Below are 22,964 nucleotides of genomic sequence, written 5' to 3'. Positions count from 1 at the left end.
TACTTTCCAACTGGGCCTCAGCAGCTATGCTTGCAAGGCCAGTTTAGAGAGTTTTTATTGCTTTTACTTCTTTGCTTTCCCCCCATATGCTGTGATTGAATCCAGCAGCAGTGCTTACAAATTTAGAGGATATTGCCCTCAGTGTGGAAAAATAAAATAAAATAGTATTAAAACTTAAGTTCTTCTTTTGGAGTTTCACCTGGAAGTCCAGTTCTGATGTCATTTTCAATGGATTACATCATCTTTATTTTGAAAATGTTGATTAAACATCCATGATGTCAAAACTTGGTCGCTTCTACTATGTCGGCTATTGCTGCTATTGCAATGTAAATTGGCAGAAAGGTAGGTAATGATAGGGTGAATAAATTATCAAAATTTGGTTGAGATGGTGCTTGCAGTTCTGGAAAAACTCTTTTTTTTGCTCCTCATAGATTTAGCATGGATATTTGGTAACCAGTGAAAAATAATGAGTACACCAGGGTTTATTTTAGCCTGAAAATATTCAGGGGGAGGTGTTGAACCTGTATTCCTCCCTTTGACTATGGGTTTGGTCACAGCAGAACTACAGACTGAGTGATTTTGTAATTAGTTTTAGAAATGCAACATACCGTAACAGATTCATCTGGTGTACATCCAGCATTACTGTAGTACCTCACATCCAGAGCCACAATTGTGCCATCATTCATAAATCCAACCTACGGAAATTTTCAGTTGTCTCATCAGTTATTGGAGTACTGATGACATTTGAGTCTTTATAACTTAATAAAGTATGTCCACAGAAGACAATATTCATTCAATAGCATTTGTGTTTGTACGTGTAAAGCTGACACTCACTTCAGATGCCATGACAAACAATGAAAGTTTGACTACAGTAGTCACTATATCTGTTCCAAATAGATGAGCCATGGTTTGAAACCAGCCATTCCCTCCAGCCCCCCCCCCCCCCCCCAACTTACCCAAGGAACCTGCTGGCAGCACACATCCCTCTGCAAGTTCCTCTTGATGCACAAAAATGACACATCAGGAGGTGGTGGTGGGGGGATGTGGGATTTCCCTCCTACCCACATTCTGACACATTATTTTCTTACAGCAGGAGTACTCTGCAGGCTGCTCAGGTAGGTCTTGGAGAGGGGAATGGGAGGCTTGGGGGGGGGGGGGAGAGGGTGGGCATCATCTTTCTTTTGGGCTCCAGGAACCCAAAGAACAAAGATGGTTGTGGGTATTGACCTCCAGGACTGCAGAAGTAGTCCCAGGAGTCAATCCCCACAGGTCCCACACCTGAAAAGATCTGGACTTTAGCTTGAGGTCTGGATCTTTCCAGGTTTTTTATTAATCCAGAACAAACTGGGAAATTCGGGTTTTCTCTGGATTGATTCAGTTTTACCTGAGGTGTCATTTGGACACTTCAGGTAAAACTGAGACAGGTCCCAGGATATAGGCCTGCCTGGAAGGGCCCTGAAAATACATAATCACACTGGCTCAGCTAAAAAAAACCCTGCATTGTAAGGATATTATCTATAGGTCAAAATTTAGCAGAGCTTATTGATTGCAAGTAAACAGATTACCTATAATGTTATGATTAGGTGTAACCGTATCATAATATTTCATTTACGAATAACCTTTGCAAAAAACCTTTTTATATAACAAGTAAGAATTATTAATTAATCTTTCTCCCTATTTTTTCAAAGTAAAAATGCTTTCTTAAAGCATTTTGAAGACCTTCCCCCATTTTAGTTCATTTGCTTACTTTTAGATACATTTTTAAATGTTGACAAGATTTTTTTAAAAAAAACTGATTTTTAAAGATAACCTCATTTTAAGAGCCAATAAATTATTCACTTACTTTATATCTTCCAAGGAAAGGATGTCTTCCCCCAGTTATCAACATATCATCCCCTCGATCCAGAACACAACGAACTGCATGGCCAGTTCTAAAAAGAATAAGAAGTAAAGATGGAAATCGATTAGTGCCATTCTCAACTGCGATTTCCCAATCAGATACATCATCTGGATAACTGCAAAACTGGTTTACAGCATGGCCACATATTTATTTATTTAGGTTCTTGTGGGTTTTTTCGGGCTATAGAGCCATGTTCTAGAGGCATTTCTCCTGACGTTTCGCCTGCATCTATGGCAAGCATCCTCAGAGGTATGAGGATGCTCATACCTCTGAGGATGCTTGCCATAGATGCAGGCGAAACGTCAGGAGAAATGCCTCTAGAACATGGCTCTATAGCCCGAAAAAACCCACAAGAACCTAGTGATTCCAGCCATGAAAGCCTTCGACAATACATTTATTTATTTATTTATTTATTTGCGGCATTTAGATGCCGCCCTTCTCACCCTGAAGGGGACTCAGTGCAGCTTACAATATATATTTTCATACAATATATTATATTATTAGCACAGTACAATATCAGTATTATATATTACTATATTGCACTATACCATTATATTGTACTATTATTAGTAATATTACATGTAATGTAAATATATGATTATAATATTGTATTTTTATTACTAGTATTATATTGTATTACATTATAATATTATAAATATTATATGAATATACAATATACTATACTATATTATTAGTAAAGACAAGATGGAAATGTCTTCTGCTCTCCTCTGTCTTCGCTCTGGCCAGAATAGCAGTTGGCGCCACATTTATAGCAGCTTACCCCATTGGTAATGAACACTGTTGTAATTGAGTGTTAGTTGTTTATATGCCTATATGTTTTATTTAATGGTATTTTAAAAATGTTTCCATTTTATGTTCTGTTTTTAGGCACCTTGTGCTGTGTTGTAAGCTGCCCTGAGTCCCTTCAGGAAGATGGTCGCAGGATTCAAGCATAAAGAAGTTGTTGTTGTTGAAGTCAAAAACACCCGGAGGGCTGAAGTTTGCCCACTCCTGATTTAAACCATCCTTTTTAAAAACAGCATACTTACTTATTTGCTGCTACTGCAGTGATAGCAGCCAGAATAGCAGGTTTGGTGACTTTACCGCCAAATCCACCACCAACCCGTTTTACATGACATCTGATCCTGTTATGTGGAATATTTAAAACAGAGGCCACAAGTTCCTGTAAAGTCAAACCAAGACATATGAAGTGATGTTGCATATCATCTGTTCCTTCAGTTTGGAGCCTTGGCCTAATAACATTAGTCCATCCTTTCACACCTCTCCTTTTTCCTCTCTCTTCCATGCATGTTTTGATGCAACTATTGTTATAGACGCCCATTGCCCATGTACAGCAACTACTAGGCTTTCATACAAATCATGCATATTGCTATTGGCCTCCAGGTAGTTTTAAAGGGCCCAGATGAAGAGCTGTGCATCCAGTTCTTTCATCACATATGTATCTTCGTAGGTGGCTATTTAATATAAATATTAGCTACTACTATTGGATTGTGTAATTTCCCTGTTACAATAAGGATTTTAGTAAGATTTCCAAGAGGAGGAAGTTACTCTAGGTCAAGAAAATTCTTTGATGTGCTCTCAAAATAAAAGGCAGCACTATTCTAATGTCTTCCCATTAGTGATACATAGTTTGGGGTAGACTGTCAGAAGACTAAATACCCCAACTGTTGTGTATAGAATTGGTTTCAGCACTGAAGCAGTAGGCTCCATTTCTATCACTTCTCCATAAGGTTGAACTCTAAGAACTCATGTTTTTTTCTTTTCATGTCAGGAGTGACTTGAAAAACTGCAAGTCGCTTCTGGTGTGAGAGAATTGGCTGTCTGCAAGGATGTTGCCCAGGTGAGGCCCGGATGTTTTGATGTTTTACCATCCTTGCGGGAGGTTTCTCTCATGTCCCCGCATGGAGAACTGGAGCTGACAGAGGGAGCTCATCCACGCTCTCCCCGGATTTGAACTGCCGACCTGTGCACAAGGGTTTAACCCATTGAGTCACCTCATTCAGGACTCTATCACATTGGGATATACTCAGTTTCTAAGACTCTGAACACAATTCTGAACATGTCCTGTCACATGACCTTTGCCTCCTTCTGTCAGTAATTCCTTGGAATCCGTCTGCAAAATGCCGCAGAAACAGAGTAATGGGATTTTAATTGTGGTTTTCGATTTACTATGATTTAATATGTTGCTGAGGCACTGTTTTTATGTGTGATCAGAAAATCAGTATGTATTCCATCAACTAAAGTCTTGTGAGAATGGTAGTTCTAGACTTCCAGGCTATATCACTCCATAATATTAGATTTTTTAAAAAGTGACAAAGGGAGGCATTTCAACAGAAGGAGTAGCCAGCTTTCTTTGGTGTGATAAGTCAAAGCACAGTATCTCCAAATCATAAGAATCTTAATAATCAAGTGTGGTGCATACATTATTCCTGTCGGAATAAAATATCCATCCAAATCCTTTAAAAAATTGGGATCCATATTGATATAAATGGATTATATCCCAATGTGATAATGTCCTCAGTCTCTGTCAAGATTATTAGAACTTTGGTAAATAAAATATGATTTCCAGAGAAAAATGTATGTGTTCACTTCAATAATATCACACAGCTCAATGAGGCTAAAGATAAGAATTTGGGGGAAAATGCTCTGAGCTTTCAGGTAATTTCAGACTTATAAGAGCCATTGTTATTGCCTTTCTTACAGGCTGACAGAATATGAGTTGTCTAAGGGATTTCCACGGCTGAGCAGGGATTCAGTCCCTAGCTTTAACAACGCTATGCTGGCTATTCTTGACTTACATGCATAACCTTTCTTCTATATTTAGTTGTTTCTGACATATTACAGAACCTGAATACAGTAGAATAAATATGGTAGACTACAATTGCCAGACACTGAGGTCAAGTCTATATATACAAGATATGGGCCCTTCATTCCACTATCTGACCCCCCGCCCCACCCTCATAGGCAGCAAATGAGATGTACTATGTCATATCATAAGGCAGGAAGGTGACTTCTCTCATTAAAATAATGTGATACATTTCTACATTATTAGCATTATAACCCCAATGTTACCTGTGTAAAACTTGGATGCTGTGAGGACACATAAATATCTATTTCTTTATCCTCTCCCTTTGGAACAACAAGGACACTTTGAGTTTCCATGTAGAAATGTTCCTGTCCCCCAATGTGAATTTCACCTGGTTTCAAAACATAAATCAAATAATAAATATCTGATGAGGCTTATAATCAAAAGAAATATACATTGTAAAAAAAAACAACAATAATTGGAAAACTAAATGTTTTGTGGGTATTGTTAAGCTTCTATGGCCAGGTGCTAATGGTGTGCTTTGGCTAGATCTCACTACTTACACCCAGGATTAGTGATCCCTCCTGCAACTTCTTCTCCTCTCATCGTCCTCGTCCTCCTCCCTCCATCCCTCCTAGTTTTTCAAAAATAACTGTTCTGGGGGCTGGAAAATGTAAGGGGTACAAACTCCTAGTTCCATATAGATTGGATTACATGATTAGACCCAGGGTACCCTTATTGATCTCAATGTGGGAGAAGATGCAGATCAAGAATAGGGCTCTACAGTCACCTACGGACCCACTGCCAGGACACTACACTTGGAGGACCATCATCCTCGGACTACTAGGGATCACCTAAGTAAATATCCTTATTGATCAGGATGTTGCACAATGTCACTGAAGACAAGTCTGCTTGGCACAATTCAAAACAATTCAATTGATTTTCTTTATGTTATTTAAATTGATTGAGACCCCAGGCAGCTCTGAAGTCCGATGTAGGGTAGAATATAAATATCTGAATACATAAAATAAAGTAAAATAAATTCTGTATTGTAGATGTCTAGAAGGGGGATCCAATCCAACACAAATAGGGAGAATGTTGTCAACAGATCTGGAGTTTCTACTTGTCCAAAGTAGATCTGATATTAATTAAATTTAATTCTACTATTTTGCTATGAAATTCTGTCTGTAGGAAAGCACAATCATTCAAGGAATCATGGAGGAACTTTGGCAAAGGAAAAGCAACACTCACACACCCAATTAAAGCAAAGTTTGCTCAGACATTTCACTGAATGCTATTTACACAGCATAAGAACACACACAATTACTATTATATTTACTTTGGATCTGAATTTCTTGGGGTCAGTAATTATATCTCAACAACGGTTTACCCAATTGAATAGGTTCAGTGTGGTAAAGCAAAGACTAAGGAAGGTGACATGACGGTACTCTTCAGAAACCTCTATGGTTGTCACAGGGAGGAGGGGAAAACCTATTATCAGCTACCCCAGAAGGTTGGGGAGGTAGATTTAAATTGCCGAGAAGTCCTTTTTCAATTTTGAGAGGTTTGGCAATAGAATCAATTGTCTGGGGAAGCAGAAGGGGCTCCATCTCTGGTCATCTTCAAATAGATGCTGGAAAGCTCCCTCCTGGGGACAATTTAGATGAGGATTCTGCACTATGGAGTGAGTTAGATCTGAGGGCTCATGGGGCTCCCTCCAACTCTGTGATTTGAGGACTATTATTTGGCCTGATCACTCCTTCTCATGGGTTTGCTGTGCAGAATTTATAAATGGGGAAAGTGAAAGAACTATGTATACTGCATTATCTCCTTGGAGATCAATGCAGTATACATAGTTCTTTCACCTTTCCCATGTATGATACATTGGGATGTACATTAAGTAAAAAGACCTAAAGTGTTGAAGCCTGCATGTTAAGTTCTTTGAATATTCTAGCACATCATCTATATATTAACTACAGTTAAGTGCCAGAGACTGTGACCCCATCTACAGCCATATAATGCAGTTTGAACTCCATTGTATGGTCAGTGTAGGCTCATATAATGCAGACTGAACTGCATTAAACTGGATTGTTTGAGCTGACATTGTCATATAATGCAATTCAATTTAGATTATAGTGGCAGTGTAGATGTGGCCTGTGTGAATACAACAAGGAGTATGAAACACCACTGCAAGAAAACACTGGCATATATTGTCTTTCATTCATGTATATTTCTGCAGAAACAGAACTGCTAAAAAATACTATATTTTCTTTATTCTAAGATGCTATCAATTGCAAGGCATGTACCAATTCCAATGTAAGTACCACCATCAGAAATATGGTGTATGTGCACTCACACACCAGTAGTAGTAGTAGTAACAATAATAATAATAATTTATGTATAACCCGCCCTATCTTTATTTATAACGTGCCCTGAGGGAATTCAGGGCAGATTCCGGTGGAAATAACATAGTGGCAAACATTGAATGCCAAAAACAACATGTAACAAATCAAACACTAAGGTTTTTAGTTTTTTGGGGTTTTTTTTGTCATGTCAGGAGCAACTTGAGAAACTGCAAGTCGCTTCTGGTGTGAAAGAATTGGCTGTCTGCAAGGATGTTGCCCAGGGGACGCCCGGACGATTTGATGTTTTATCATCCTTGTGGGAGGCTTCTCTCATGTCCCCATATGAGGAGCTGGAGCTGATAGAAGGAGCTCATCCGCCTCTCCCCGGATTCGAACCTGTGACCTGTCAGTCTTGAGTTCTGCCGGCACAGGGGTTTAACACACTGCGCCACTGGGGGCTAACGAACAGTATATAAAAAAGCATCTGCAATTCTAAGATACACCCTGTTTTTAGAGATGTTTGGGAGAAGAAAGAAGGCCTTGGAATACAAGAAATGCAGGATTTATAGTCGCTGCTAATTCAAACAGATATAATGTGCTGGGAGACTTCAACATCCATGCCGAGGCGACCCTCACAGGTGCGGCTCAGGACTTCATGTCTGCCATGGCAACCATGGGGCTGTCCCAACAAATATCTGGCCCCACCCACTGTGCTGGACACACATTGGATTTGGTTTTCTGCCAGGGATGGGAACAGGGTGGCGGTGTGGAGGAGCTGTCCATCTCTCCGTTGCCATGGACTGACCACTTCCTGATCAGATTTAGGCTCACTGCGCCCCCTAACCTCTGCAAAGGTGGAGGACCTATTAAGATGGTCCGCCCCAGGAGGCTGATGGATCCGAATGGATTCCTGACGGCTCTTGGGGATTTTCCCGCCACCTCGGTAGGTGACCATGTCGAAGCCTTGGTGGCTCTCTGGAATGGGGAGATGGCCAGGGCAATTGACATGATTGCTCCGGAACGTCCCCTCTCAAGTAGCCGAGCTAAACCAGCCCCTTGGTTTACTGAGGAGCTGGCAGTGATGAAGCGAAGGAAGAGGGAACTAGAGAGCGTGTGGCGTTCGGATCCGAGCGAGTCAAACCGAGCACGGTTTGTGTCCTTTCTTAGGGCATATGCCGCGGCAATAAAGGCCGCAAAGAAAACTTTCTTTGCGGCCACTATTGCGTCTGCAAAGAACCGTCCGGCGGAGTTGTTTCGGATTGTCAGAGGTCTTTTAACTCCCACCACTGCAGGTGGGAGCCCTGACAATTCGGTCGCGCGCTGTGAAGCATTTGCTCGGTTCTTTGCAGACAAAGTCGCCTTGATCCGTTCTGGGCTGGACGCCGCGTTAGATGCAGACTCCGAGAATGTAACAAGAGCACCTGCTTGTCCTATTTTGATGGATTCTTTTCAGTTTGTGAAACCCGAGGATGTGGACAAGATACTTGGAGGAATGAGGCCCACCACGTCCATCCTAGACCCCTGCCCATCCTGGCTTCTGAGGGAGGCCAGAGGGGGATTGGCTGAGTGGGTAACAGTGGTGGTGAATGCCTCCCTTCGGGAAGGCAAGATTCCAGCGAGCCTAAAACAGGCTATCATAAAGCCGCTGTTGAAGAAGCCATCACTGGACCCCACTAAATTAGACAACTTTCGGCCTGTTTCCAATCTCCCCTTCTTGGGCAAAGTCATGGAAAGCGTGGTGGCCTCACAACTCCAGGTATTCTTGAGAGACACGGATTATCTGGATCCGGCACAGTCTGGTTTCAGACCGGGGCATGGTACCGAGACGGTCTTGGTCGCCTTAGTGGATGATCTGCGCCGGGAGCTAGACAGGGGGAGTGTGTCCCTGTTGGTGCTCCTGGACCTCTCAGCGGCCTTCGATACCGTCGACCACGGTATCCTTCTGGGGCGCCTTGCGGAAATGGGTCTTGGGGGCACTGCTCTGCAGTGGCTCCAGTCATTTCTAGCGGGCCGCACCCAGAAGGTGTTATTGGGGGACTCCTGTTCCGCACCACAACCTTTGACTTGTGGGGTGCCACAGGGTTCCATACTGTCCCCCATGCTGTTTAATATCTACATGAAGCCGCTGGGTGAGATCATCCGGAGTTTCGGGGTGCGGTGTCATCTGTACGCAGATGATGTCCAACTCTGTCACTCCTTCCCACCTGCTACTAAGGAGGCTGTCGAGGTCCTGAACCGGTGCCTGGCCGCTGTAATGGTCTGGATGAGGGCGAACAAACTGAAACTAAATCCAGACAAGACAGAGGTACTCCTGGTCAGTCGCAAGGCCGAACGGGGTATAGGGTTACAGCCTGTGCTGGACGGGGTCGCACTCCCCTTGAAGGCGCAGGTTCGCAGCTTGGGTGTGACCCTGGACTCATCGTTGAGCCTGGACCCCCAGGTTTCAGCGGTGACCAGGGGAGCATTTGCACAGCTCAGGCTCGTGCGCCAGCTGCGCCCGTATCTCGGGAAGTCTGACTTGGCCACGGTGGTACACGCTCTTGTCACATCCTGCCTGGACTACTGCAACGCTCTCTACGTGGGGCTGCCCTTGAAGACGGCCCGGAAGCTTCAGCTGGTTCAGCGCGCGGCAGCCATGTTACTAACTGGAGCGGGTGGCAGGGAGCACACAACGCCCTTGTTGTCCCAGCTCCACTGGCTGCCGATTTGCTACCGGACCCAATTCAAGGTGCTGGTTTTGGCCTACAAAGCCCTAAACGGTTCCGGCCCAAAATACCTTTCCGACCGCATCTTGGCCTACGAGCCCACGAGGACCTTGAGATTGTCTGGGGAGGCCCTTCTCTCGATCCCGCCTGCCTCACAGGCATGGCTGGCGGGGACGAGGGAGAGGGCCTTCTCGGTGGTGGCCCCCCCGGCTGTGGAACACTCTCCCTGCACACATCAGACAGGCGCCTTCCCTCATGTCCTTTCGAAAAAGCCTTAAGACATGGCTGTTCGAGAGGGCATTTAATTAAGTGCTAAACAATACGGTAATGAGAACTGGAATGGAACAAGGAATATGAGACTGGCTATGATTCCACTAAGAGACGAAGCGGATTTTTAGTGTAGTCTGTAATTGTTGTATAGTTTATATGTTGTTGAAACTGGCTTTTTTGTAATTGTCTTTTATGTGTACTGTACACCGCCATGAGTCGCCCTTATGGGCTGAGAATGGCGGTTAATAAGTGCATCAAATAAATAAATAATAAATAAATAAATAATCCCAGAGGTTTTTTTAAAGGCCACATCCCAATATTGTCAATAAACATACATATTCCTACTAATGCACTGTTAATGTTTGATTATGAAATTACGATATGCTAGAGCAAACCACCCTGTTCATACATATCCTGTTGAGTGCTCAAGGGAAATGCATAAGCTGAACAGATGAGCAAAACAACTTTCCCTAGATAAAGGCCACCTTAACATTTGAAAGAGATGAAATAATGGATATTTGTTCTTTTTCTTGTATTATTTTACTGTAACATAACTCTATAAGCATTTTAATTCTTAAGACTTCTATCTTCATCTGGTCCTATTGTTATTCTTTTAGGAATGCTGTTGTATTCAATTCTTTATTTGTGTACATCAAGGCTAGTTTGTTTGATTTCAGTAGCACCTATTATTACCAGGTAACGAGTACTTGCAAATATTTTGCAGAAGGAGAAACAGTGGAAAATCTTCCTTTTTCTCTGCAGCATTTGTACAGATTTACCTTCAAGAATATGTTCTGCCACAAGAAATCCTTTTTGAACATTTCCTTGCTCAAGTTTTCTTTCTGGACTGAAGAAAGACTTATGTTCTATTGCTTCCTGCAATTGCAGTTGGAAAAGAAATAATTAAAATGTATCTTTGAAATCATCTTTTGGATACTTGTGTTCCTTGGTAAGCTACTCTTGGAAAGATGACATGTAGTCTGACAATATTACTCAAACCCAGCTGTTGAAAATAATTTTGTGGAATCTGGAAACTTTTGAGGTGACACTTCATTTTTAATGAGACAGAGGCACCATAGGAATTACCTCAATAGTCAGAACAACTGGTTCCAGATCTTTGTATATTATTTTTACTGTTGAGGTTGCACGTTTAGCGTGAGCAGAAGAAACAGCAATCACAGCACCAATTATCTGACCCACACAGGTTACCTGCAAAATATTTGAAACATTACACACAGAGAGATGTGGGGAGAGTAAATAAAAATAAAGAAAAATATTTGCTTGTTTCTAGTAGGTGTGTCAAGCATGAAAATAACAGGTTGAATCTCCCCTATCCAAAAAGCTTAGGAGCGAAGGGTTTCCCCCCGAAATTTTGGAATACCTGCATCTGGACATTGCATCTATATATATAAATTTGTTAGGGGCATCCAACGAGGAAACAAAACTCAAAAAAACCCCAACGAAACTTAACCAAAATTCCCATGCCCATAACACAACCCACAAGGTACAAACATATCTACTCAAAATGAAAAACAACACAACAACACACTCACAAAACGGCAAAACAACAAAACTCAAAAAAAAACCCCAACGAAACTTAACCAAAATCCCCGTGCCCATAACACAACCCACAAGGTACAAACATATCTACTCAAAATGAAAAACAACACAACAACACACTCACAAAACGGCAAAACAACAAAACTCAAAAATCCCCCAACGAAACTTAACTAAAATCTCCGTGCCCATAACACAACCCACAAGGTACAAACATATCTACTCAAAATGAAAAACAACACAACAACACACTCACAAAACGGCAAAACAACAAAACTCAAAAATCCCCCAACAAAACTTAACCAAAATCCCCGTGCCCATAACACAACCCACAAGGTACAAACATATCTACTCAAAATGAAAAACAACACAACAACACACTCACAAAACGGCAAAACAACAAAACTCAAAAATCGCCCAACAAAACTTAACCAAAATCCCCGTGCCCATAACACAACCCACAAGGTACAAACATATCTACTCAAAATGAAAAACAACACAGCAACACACTCACAAAACGGCAAAAGAACAAAACTCAAAAAAACCCCAACGAAACTTAACCAAAATTCCCATGCCCATAACACAACCCACAAGGTACAAACATATCTACTCAAAATGAAAAACAACACAACAACACACTCACAAAACGGCAAAACAACTGAGCATGCGCATTGGCGCCCAGCCGCAAGTTCCCTGGCGCGCGCACATGGCCTTCCGGCCAACGTTCCTCTGCGGAAACCATGCCCACTCCAAGCCCCGCCGCGCCGCTTCCCGCACACACACACCCCCTGCCGCACACACACACGCAACCCCACGCTCCATCACTCCTCCCGCCGCCGCATACACACACGCAACCCCACTCCCCCCGCCGCCACACACACACACGCAACCCCACGCTCCATCACTCCCCCCACCACCGCACACACACGCAACCCCACTCCCCCTGCCGCCGCACACACACACGCAACCCCACGCTCCATCACTCCCCCCGCTGCCGCACACACACGCAACCCCACGCTCCATCACTCCCCTTCCCCAATCTTACCTCCTTTTACTTCACGCCACCTCCAAACCCCACCCCGCCCCTTCCCGCCCTGTCAAAATCTAGGAAAGACAGGAAGGAAGAAAAGAAGGAAGAAAGAGAAAGAGAGGTAAAGAAAAAGGGGGAAGGAAGGAAAGTTAGAGGAAGAAGAAAAGGAAAGAAAAGGAAAGATGGAAGGAAAGAAAAGAGAGACAGCAGAAGAGAAAGAAAAAGAGGGAAGGAAGGAAAGAGATAGAGAAAGAAGAGGAGAAGGAAAGATGGGAAGGAAGGAAAGAAGGAAGGAAGGAAGGAAGGAAGGAAGGAAGGAAGGAAGGAAGGAGGGAGGGAGGGAGGGAGGGAAAGAAGGAGAGAAAGAGGGAAGATTAGCCACAGCAACACGTGGCGAGTAAAGGTTGTTATTTCTATTATTATTATTATGCTATTGTTCCTCTGAGACCCTTTTAGGGGGGATGGGAGAGGTGTCAGGTCCCGGAGGCAATGCATTGCATTATTGTTATTGTTATGATGATGGTGAAATAAAAGGAAATAAAAAGTGAAAGAAGGAAGCAAACAGGGAGGAAAGAAAGGCAAAGGAAGAAAGGGGGAGGGAATGAAGGAAAGAGAGAAGGATGAAACCAAGTAGTGAAAGAAGGAAAGAAAGAAAGAGGTAGAGAAGGAAGAAAGGAGAGAAAGGGGGAGGAAAAGGGGGAAGGAATAGGTAGGGACCTCTCTTTCATAATAGTCCAGATATCTACCTCAACTTTGATAAGTTTTACTATAGGCCACAGCAACGCGTGGCAGGGCACAGCTAGTATTGAATAAAGGATAATAATTTCACTTTTTGCAAGGGCCTTGTCTAAGTTAGTTTCTCCCGACTTCTCCCATTTCTTTCCTCTGTCAGGGCTCCTTGAAGAAAAACCCAATGAGTGCTGGACATGTGACTAGCCCTCTTTTCTCAAAGGTGAAAGTGGATAACAACAAAGAGTTTCCGTTTTTGGTGAGTTTTGGATTTCCAGATAATGAAGAATCAACCTGCGACAGTATTGCCTATAAGAAGGTATATCAATTTTTCTTCTTTCTGAATGGATTGTGCTTGAGCATATAATGATGTTGATCAAAACTAACTGTGGACACAATGCATGTCAAGTTAAAAACATGTAGGTTCCTGTAGCAAAAATAGTAACTTTTCTAAATTTTGCTCTCATTGTTGGCTGACAATATTCAGAAATAGTTTCCAGACAACTCATGTTTCCAATAAGGCCCTTCTACACTGCCATATAAAATCCAGGTTATCTGCTTGAATGGCATTATATGGCAGTGTAGACTCATATAATCCAGTTCAAAGCAAACAATATGGATTATCTGTTTTAATAATCTGGAATACATCAAAAATAATTCTAGCTGTTGTTGCAAAGAAGGTAAACAATTTTTCAGTATTAGTATCTTTAAATATATCTGATTCAAATATTCCTAGTAAATACATTTCTAGTTGCATAGGGAAATTTATGTTTTGTTTTTTTACATTCTGCATGTATCATTTTCCAATATTCAGTAGTTTTATTTTTTGCTAAATTTTGGAAACAGAAATGATCCCTCTGAAGACACAATGGCTGGAAAAATAATGAAAATTAAGTACATGGATGAATTGTCCTTTTGGTTGAGACAAAATAATGAAAAAAGGAATGAAAAAGACAGATTGGAAGGCCCTTGAGGACTATATGAAAAATGAACAATAAACAAAAAGAATGATGATAAGAGGAATGAAAGTTGGAGGGACATTTTTTCTTTTTTCTTTTTTGGAGAAAAAAAAGGGAAATACAATATAAATTAACAAATGGCAAAAGAAGGCAGAATGGAAGTAAGAATTTTATTATTTTTATCACTTTTTTCTTTTTCTCTTCCTTTGTTTGGTATAGTAGTTTGTATAATGCTTGTGTTTAAAAGTATGTATGTCATGTTGCGATGCGTTATTTTATTTTATCCTATATAAGTCATTAATAAAAAGTTTTGGACAAAAAAAATAATCTGGAATATTAGAAGGGACCAAAGATGCCATTGCACCATATACACACTGCTAATTTATTAATTAATCATTTATTATGTAACTTCTTTTATTGGTTAGATAAAGGACACATTCACGCCCGATTTTTATCAAAACAATTCCAGTATGTTGCCGTCATTAATGGAAATTTACTTCTCACAAAGCAAACATGCATTTATTTTTGCTTAGAAATGAACTGATAAACGACATATGAACAATACCTTATCTGTCACAAGCAAACTTTCTGGTTCACTGATGCAACAGAATTCATTTCTACCTGGCACATCTTTCACCGTTATCACATCAACCACCCCAGGCAACTGAAGAGTTTCTGATACATCAATTGATCTGAGAAGCAAAAGCGAAATTATCAAATAAAAACCATAAATATACTTGGTAGATAAATCGTTCTTTATCATTTCAACATAACTGCAGCCAAATTGCATCATAAAATTATTCTTACTTAATCACTGCTGAATATTCTACAAGCTAAACAAATGGGGCTTGATTAGATTGGGGCTTGATATATTAAAAAAATCAATTACAGAAATATTAGTGAAAGATGTAATTAAACAAAAGACTGCCAGCATGGATAGAGTATGATTTTTCTATGAAGTTTAAATTCCCCAATCCAGCTCAGTGTGGATGTAGTAGACATATGTACTAGGAAGCAAGTTTAAAAGAATTAATAACTGATGTGATCTGTATGTGCAAATGGCACAAATTCATTCAATATTTAAACAGACATTCAGTGTCCCATACAATATAAAATAACATTTTAAATTAAAATTTAAATAAAATTAGAAACATATAAAAACAATCCTCAACAATACTTAGGGGATTATCCAAAAAAAAAAAATACCAAGATATTGATAATATTTCCATCAGGAAACCATACATGTTTAATTCAATTGGCACATAAATCTTGCAGCATGATTGTTTTGGAATTTGGCTTGCTGTTTTTCAAGCCCAGGACCATGTCAATTACTGCACTCACACAATCTCGGCATGTGCTCTTGAACTTGTCACTAAGGCCAAAAAGAATTCATTTTCCACAGTGTGCATATCATCGCAATAGATAGCTTCTCCGGTGGCATGCATAACACCTGCATGATGCATTATGGGACATCCCACCATGTCATGGGGCAACTGTGCAGGGTCAACATCCTGTTTAATAAAACAAAAGACAAATAGAGTTATTGGATTGTTGTAGGTTTTTTAGGCTGTATGGCCATGTTCTAGAAGCATTCTCTCCTGATGTTTCACCTACATCTGTGGCAAGCATCCTCAGAGGTTGTGAGGTTTGTGGAAACTAGGCAAATTGGGTTTCCACAAACCTCATAACCTCTGAGGATGCTTGCCACAGATGCAGATGAAACATCAGGAGATAATGCTTCTAGAACATGGCCATACAGCCTGAAAAACCTTCAACAACCCAGTGATTTGGCCATAAAAGCCTTCGACAATAAATAGGGTTATGCTTTCTTTATTCAGCAACACAGACCACATCCTTATGAATTGAACAATATCCTTATTATTCATCAGGAAGTACAAATCCAACCACCAGTCGTGCAGTTATGGGTGATTAAGAATCTCAGGATAAATTCACTTGGGCCAATTGCTATAGGCCCCTTCTACACTGCCATATAAAATCCAGATGATCTGCTCTGAACTGGATTATATGTCAGTATAGACTCATATAATCCAGTTCAAAGCAGAAAATGTGGATTATCTACTTTGATAATCTGGATTATATGGCAATGTAGAAGGGACCTAAAATTTCTTGTGCAAGTTGCTCATGTGAAAAAAGTCAAAAGTTCAGAGCATCCCCATTGTTACAGAAAAGCTGCTTATGGTTTATCCTATGCATAATATTACTGACCTGATACATTTGGAAACCTTGAGGTAGTGTGGTCTCGAACGTCTTCAGACTGTTCATATAGTTTGTTGGCATAGTTCTATGCCCTAATGAATGCTGAAATATCAATATATATATATATTACTTATGGCTTATCCTTCTTTTAAAACATCTCAAGGTGATCACAATATTCATATTTACTGAGTGAGGTTATCAGAATATCATTTTCTCCCTGGGGCAGCTAAAAAGTTCTGCAGCTAAGTAGGGGTTTCATCTCTCTTTCAAACATGTACACAGACACATACACACATACACCAAATGCTGCTGTCCAAACTCTGTATCCAGTCAGTGGGGTCTTAGCATTTTATAACTGTTTCACCATTCCTCTTTAATCCCCACATATTTTGCCATGTTCTGTTCATACTAAGAAAGAGTTTTCCTCCCAGTTCCTCAATGCTGTTTATTATTTTTTTCCTGAAAATTGTTCCCTCCTAGTGACATTATGTGAAACTCTACCTAACCATTATAAAATGATATCAGAATTGCTGTGCTCAAAACAGTATCAGTAAATTTCATAGCCAAACAGTTGCATAGAAAGTTACCATGTGGTTAAATTGTTGCACAATCTGGAGATAGAATTTAAATATGAAACTGGTGGCGAGTGTTTGTTTGTATTCCGTCATTCCTTCTGGAGTTGGAGGAAGGATTGCAATCTCCTCAGATACTAGCCTACAAGCTTCTTCCAGGGTATGTTCATTCCAGGTCCTGTAAGAGGGAAAGTGTATTGATGATGCAGAATTTGGATAGTATTTTAGGACTGAATAGTATTTTAGGACTGGGTTGCTCTGAGTTTTTTTGGCTGTATGGCCATGTTCCAGAAGCATTCTCTCCTTACATTTCACCCACATCTATGGCAGGCATCCTCAGAGGTGACTTCACAACATCTGAAGATGCCTGCAATAGATGTGGGTGAAACGTCAGGAGAGAATGCTTCTGCAACATGGCCATAGGTTAAAGGTAAAGGTTATCCCCTGACGTTAAGTCCAGTCATGTCTGACTCTGGGGTGTGGTGCTCATCTCCATTTCTAAGCCAAAGACTCCATAGACACCTCCAAGGTCATGACTGCATAGATCGCCATTACCTTCCCGCCGGAGCGATACCTATTGATCTACTCACATATGCATGTTTTCGAACTGCTAGGTTGGCAGAAGCTAGGGCTGACAGTGGAAGCTCACGTCGCTCCCCAGAATTGAACCTGCAACCTTTCGGTCAACAAGCTCAGCAGCTCCGCACTTTAACCCACTGTGCCACCAGGCTCTGCAACATGGCCATACAGTCCGGAAAACTCACAGCAACCCAGTGATTCCAGCCATGAAAGCCTTCAACAACACATTTTAGGACTTCTTGCAGGAAAAAAATTAAAACTCTTCCTAAAGTGATAACACTCAGATCTGTGTTACAGATATGATAAAATGATTTAAAGCCAAAATTACAGATACACACAATATTACAGAATCACAGAAATACACAGTATGTTTATATGTTTTGACTTTGTTGTACCTCAGGGCTGTTAAAAGAGGCAGGTAACAAATAAAATTTATCACCATCATCAAACAACATGTAGCACCTGAGTATAATTTCATAGCTTTTACAACTGAACGGGGAATTGAACTTTCATTGCCAAAGTTGAAGTCCCAACACTCACAACCCCTATACCAAATAATATGGATCACTTCAAACTGTCACAAGAACATATGAATTTTTTTTTTCTGTGTCAGGAGTGACTTGAGAAACTGCGAGTCGCTTCTGGTGTGGGAGAATTGACTGTGCAAGGACATTGCCCAGGGGATGCCCAGATGTCTGATGTTTTACTATCCTTGTGGGGGGCTTCTCCTATGACCCTGCATGGGGAGCTGGAGCTGACAGAGGGAGCTCAACCCATTTCCCCCCAGATTTGAACCGCTGACCTCTTGGTCAGCAGTTCTGCTGGCACTAAGGTTTAATCCATTGCGCCACTGGGGGCTCCAATAAAGACATACATTTCAGTGCTCATATGATCATTCCATGTGTTCTAGGGCTGACCAAAAATACTGTCGAAGAAGAGACAGATGCAGCTGCCAGAATTTGAAGAGCTAGCTACTCTGGTCCCCCAGTGAGCATCGGAAAGCAGCTTTCTCCCACAGTAAAAAATAATTCCTATATGATGTGAACATTCCAATCAATCTGTGAACTAAATGGCTTTCTTTCAGGAAGCAAAGTATATATGGATAAGATAAAAAGGGTGACATTTCAAGGTTGATGAAGACAGAATCCATCAAAAAATTATTATCAGTAATTCAGTCCTTTGCTCGCAGAATCTTTCCTGCCAAAAAGGACACACATTTTGCATTTATTCCATGACTTTTTAAGGCCACTTCAAGGTTCACTGTTTCCATTATGGAATAACATTTTACATAAGAAGTCAAACAGTATCTAGACAAAGGTAAAGCTTACCTAAATTGCCTATGAAATTATTGCAACTGCCATGAGATAACACTGACAAATGCATTTGGTTTCAAAGAAATGCATACTTTACCTCCCTGTAAGCATCTGACAAGATTTTTTTGCACAGACCGTAGTAGAAGCAATGCCTCCATAAAAAATGCTGATGTCTGCAATGACATCTGAGCCTGGCTCAAAGGAGACCTTCATTCCGGCGTTGACAATAGGCAGCGCATTTTCCCGGCGCTGGGCCTGGCGGAATGCGGAAACAAACTCACCCTGAAAGAAATGGAAGGCTCACAACTCATAACTGTTAATTACTCTTGCAATTCCTTCAGGGTCTAAACTGTTCCTGTTAAGCATAACTGCAACACATTTACAGTTATAGTTTAACTGTTTAGCTTTTTAATAAGCACATTAATACTGCCAGAGAAGATAAATACCATACCTAAAGGCATTCCCAATCAGCCCATGAAATACAGCTTTGCACATTATACAACACCACAAAAAGTAATGTGAGTTATGAATGTAATAAAAAATTCATAAGCCCTTGATTATAAATCAATAATTACGTACTGTATATAATTCTTATAAAAAAGGAACCACCCCCTTCTCAGAGTAGATAGTGAAAGGTAATAGTGCATCCCATGTGAACCTAAAAGAAGCACTGGCCCTTTCTAGTCTCTCAGGACCCTTCTACACTGCCCTATAATACAGTTCAAAGCAGATAGTCTGGACTGTATATAGCAGTGTAGAAAGGCCTCAGTGCTCCTGTTGGGGAAGTGCAAAAGCTACTGCCACAATATCCCCATCAGACATTCAAAAAGTCAGGGGAGTGCTGTAATGGAGAAAATAGAAGGGGCCAGTGCTTCTATTGCTTCTATTGTCAGGTTGTCCTGCGACTGACTAACCTATTGCCTTTTGCGATCTACCCTGAGAAGGGGATAGTTTCTTTTTTGATAAGAATAAAGGTACAGTACTCCCATTAATCTATGGATAAATTGATCCAGGCTTTGGATCTAATATTTCTAGACTTGTATATAGGTAGATAGGAAGGTACATATATAGATTCAAAAGCATTCATACTGAAGCATGGCCATATAACAGCAATTTATTGTCCCAAGACACATAGCTGTCATTCCTGAAGCTACCATAGGAAACAACAAATAAGTCGGGCAAATAATCATGAAATCTGACAGCAAATCCAAATATAGACATGTCAGTCCCGGTAAATGCTCCCCTGCTATACACCTTTGTTTGTAGCAGATTTTAGAAATCTGCAAAATAGCCTCGGTGTCTCTGTTTATATACGTTGTATGTCTATGGCATTCAATGTTTGCCATGTATATGTGCATTGTGATCCACCCTGAGTCCCCTGTGGGGTGAGAAGGGCAGAATATAAATACTGTAAGTAAATAAATAAATAAGTCTACTTAAAAAAAAAAAGACTCTCCAAGATGTGCTGAACCTCAAATGCGCTCATGCAGGTATCTAAATGCACCCACAAGCAGATTTCTTATTCTTTCTCCTCAACCTACTGAAAATTCAAGCTCTTTTTAATTTCATAAACATCAGAACAAAGGAATGATTTCAGAGAGTTCCCATTGTACTTGCTTTCCAACTGTGTTGCCACTTAGCCACCTGTGTGACCGTGGCTCCATTTGTTGACAGCCCAGATCAGCTGTTTCAGGATTTTAAAAACGCAAACATGCACTGAAGTAGTCCACACCAGGGTATATGAACAAAGTCACGTGTTTTGCTTGACTGCAGGGATATACAGTCATGCAAATATACACATATTTCGGCCGAAATTGGGTTTCATGTGCAACTTTTTAATGTGTATTTTCCAGCTGTTAATCCAAATCAATGTGCATTTTCATAAAACATTATTTAACCGTCACCCCCTTTTATCCCAAATTTTAGGGCATGTGTAGAAGGGCCCTAAATCAGAAGGGAGGAACTTCTGAGGGCTTTGGATGTATGCATATGTGTGTGTGCATACTGGGAGATTCCCACTGGAGGCCATGATTTGCCCAGCCTGGTCTAAATCAGACATGAAATGAAGTCTTGTTTAAATTTCACCATGTTTTTATCATAAGAACAAAGTCTGAATCAATGACATATCAGCCCATTGAAAAAGGACTGTAGTGTCAAGGCAAGAAGAAATGTGAAGTCGGGGAAAAAAACTGGATGGGGCATTGTGGCAGAATGGAAGAGAGTAGATGGGTAGAAGTTGTATTCTACTTTGGGAGAACTTTGAATATATGTGTATTATGGCGACAATTTTTATGCTTATATTGTTTTGTTAGTCTTATGGTTGCTTTGTATGTTTTGTGATGTTACCTGGGAACCGCTCTGAGTCTCCTCGGGGAGATAGAGCGGTATATAAATAAAGTTATTATTATTATTATTATTATTATTATTATTATTATTATTACTGAGGTTCTTGAGTGGAAGCATTAAAACTGGGTGATGCTGTAAATCACATGAAAGCCTTCTAATCCTGGCATGGACACAAAGCCAATTATGTTTTGTAAACTGAACTGGGGGAGCTGTACTCTGAAGTTCAACACACAACTACTTTATATAAGCAAATACATATTTGCAGTTTGTTGTCTATTCTGGAGTACTTAATCCAAGTAACATAGAAACCAAAGCACAACAAAACCCAAAACATAGTGTCCCTTACCGTCTTAGAGTAAGGGATGTAAACAGACACTAAAATCTCATCTGCTGCAAGCGAAGCATTTTCACTCCCAGTCAAAAATTCTTCGTCTAAAGGAATCTGCCGAGAGCCACCTGTAGTATAAATTACTCCAATCAAAGATGCAGCTTATCATTTCCTATTAAAGATATTTGTTTATCTTTAAATATAGTTATGTCAGTTATGTAAATTATTTGAGATATTTGTGTATCTTAACATCTAATTATAGCACAAATAATGTACATATTATGTGTCATGGCACTGAAGATACCCTGCTAAAGAAGAAGAGAATAATATGAGATTCTCACATAATTCCTGTTCAAAAATATTGTGTTTGTGTACAAAACACATTTTCTGTGCAGCAAAGAAGACATTACGTATTTTCTTAAAAGTTTCAAAGTGCAAACAGCAGTCAAAGATTACACCCCCTCCCTGCTCGCTTGTATTCTCACTTAAGAGAGAGAAAATTGCTGGAATTATTTGTTCTTGTATGTAGAAAGACAGAAAAAAAAACCTGAAGATTTACATTCCTAGCCCATTCCAGTTCTAGGTCAGACTAGTGATTCTTGGTGCTCAGCAAATGTCAGTACTTACGTATTGATGCCAGATTGAGAATAGAGCAACCAGCAGCAAGAACGGGATTTAGATCTGATGATGTATGTCGACTGATTATATTCCCTCCTAAACACTGAAGAGAGACAGTGGATTTTGCATTTCGCTTACATAATAAACATAATTCAGCATCCCTCTTGGAAACTGACTAAAGCCAAGTAATGCCCACATGTAAAGTATCATGGAACTCAACGTTCAGAAATAATGCCAGATTATTGAATCTTTAATATTTATCCATTTAGCATGCTTTAATACCAAAAACATACAGCCATGTTCCTGATTTGTCGTCCACCCAGGCATTTTAACTGTTGCAACAGGGCATGGAAAATCTCCACTTGTTCCCTTGGAAGCTCTGAGACAATTTTTGTTAATATATTTTTCATTAAGGACAAGCTGCAAGTTGCTCCTAGTGTTAATCCTGTGAAAACAAAGATATTTTAAACATTAAAATTCAGATATCTTCTAGTTGTAAAATACATATCATTTTGTGAGTATTTATGTAATTTGGTGATTCACTGGGACATCTATGGAACAGCTTTGGGAGAAAAGTTATCCCAGCCCTACATATGAGGACATGAGTATCTAGTTCCATCTCCATCTTTAGTTCTCTGGTGTAGATAGAAAATAAGTATGAAGAGGAAG

The 22,964-nt window shown here is 40.4% G+C and overlaps 1 protein-coding gene across 1 annotated transcript in view; it reads right to left on the bottom strand.

Moving 5' to 3' along the window:
* LOC132778688 (aldehyde oxidase-like) overlaps nt 1-22,964 on the bottom strand; it is a 53,736-nt gene that overhangs the window by 17,953 nt on the left and 12,819 nt on the right. The window contains exons 9-22 of the mRNA XM_067470585.1: nt 22,589-22,740; nt 22,305-22,398; nt 21,696-21,805; nt 19,101-19,285; nt 17,127-17,289; nt 16,549-16,641; nt 15,664-15,833; nt 14,888-15,014; nt 11,134-11,256; nt 10,827-10,923; nt 4,994-5,118; nt 2,950-3,083; nt 1,844-1,931; nt 609-695 (exon numbers count right to left, since the gene is read on the bottom strand). Coding sequence (XP_067326686.1) covers nt 609-695; nt 1,844-1,931; nt 2,950-3,083; nt 4,994-5,118; nt 10,827-10,923; nt 11,134-11,256; nt 14,888-15,014; nt 15,664-15,833; nt 16,549-16,641; nt 17,127-17,289; nt 19,101-19,285; nt 21,696-21,805; nt 22,305-22,398; nt 22,589-22,740 — 1,748 coding nt within the window. The remainder of the gene's footprint in view (nt 1-608; nt 696-1,843; nt 1,932-2,949; nt 3,084-4,993; nt 5,119-10,826; nt 10,924-11,133; nt 11,257-14,887; nt 15,015-15,663; nt 15,834-16,548; nt 16,642-17,126; nt 17,290-19,100; nt 19,286-21,695; nt 21,806-22,304; nt 22,399-22,588; nt 22,741-22,964) is intronic.

This window comes from Anolis sagrei, chromosome 1, assembly GCF_037176765.1.
Source record: "Anolis sagrei isolate rAnoSag1 chromosome 1, rAnoSag1.mat, whole genome shotgun sequence".
Lineage (NCBI taxonomy): Eukaryota > Metazoa > Chordata > Lepidosauria > Squamata > Dactyloidae > Anolis > Anolis sagrei.
The sequence above is the reverse complement of the archived record's forward strand: the minus strand, read 5'-3'. Positions and strand labels throughout refer to the sequence as shown.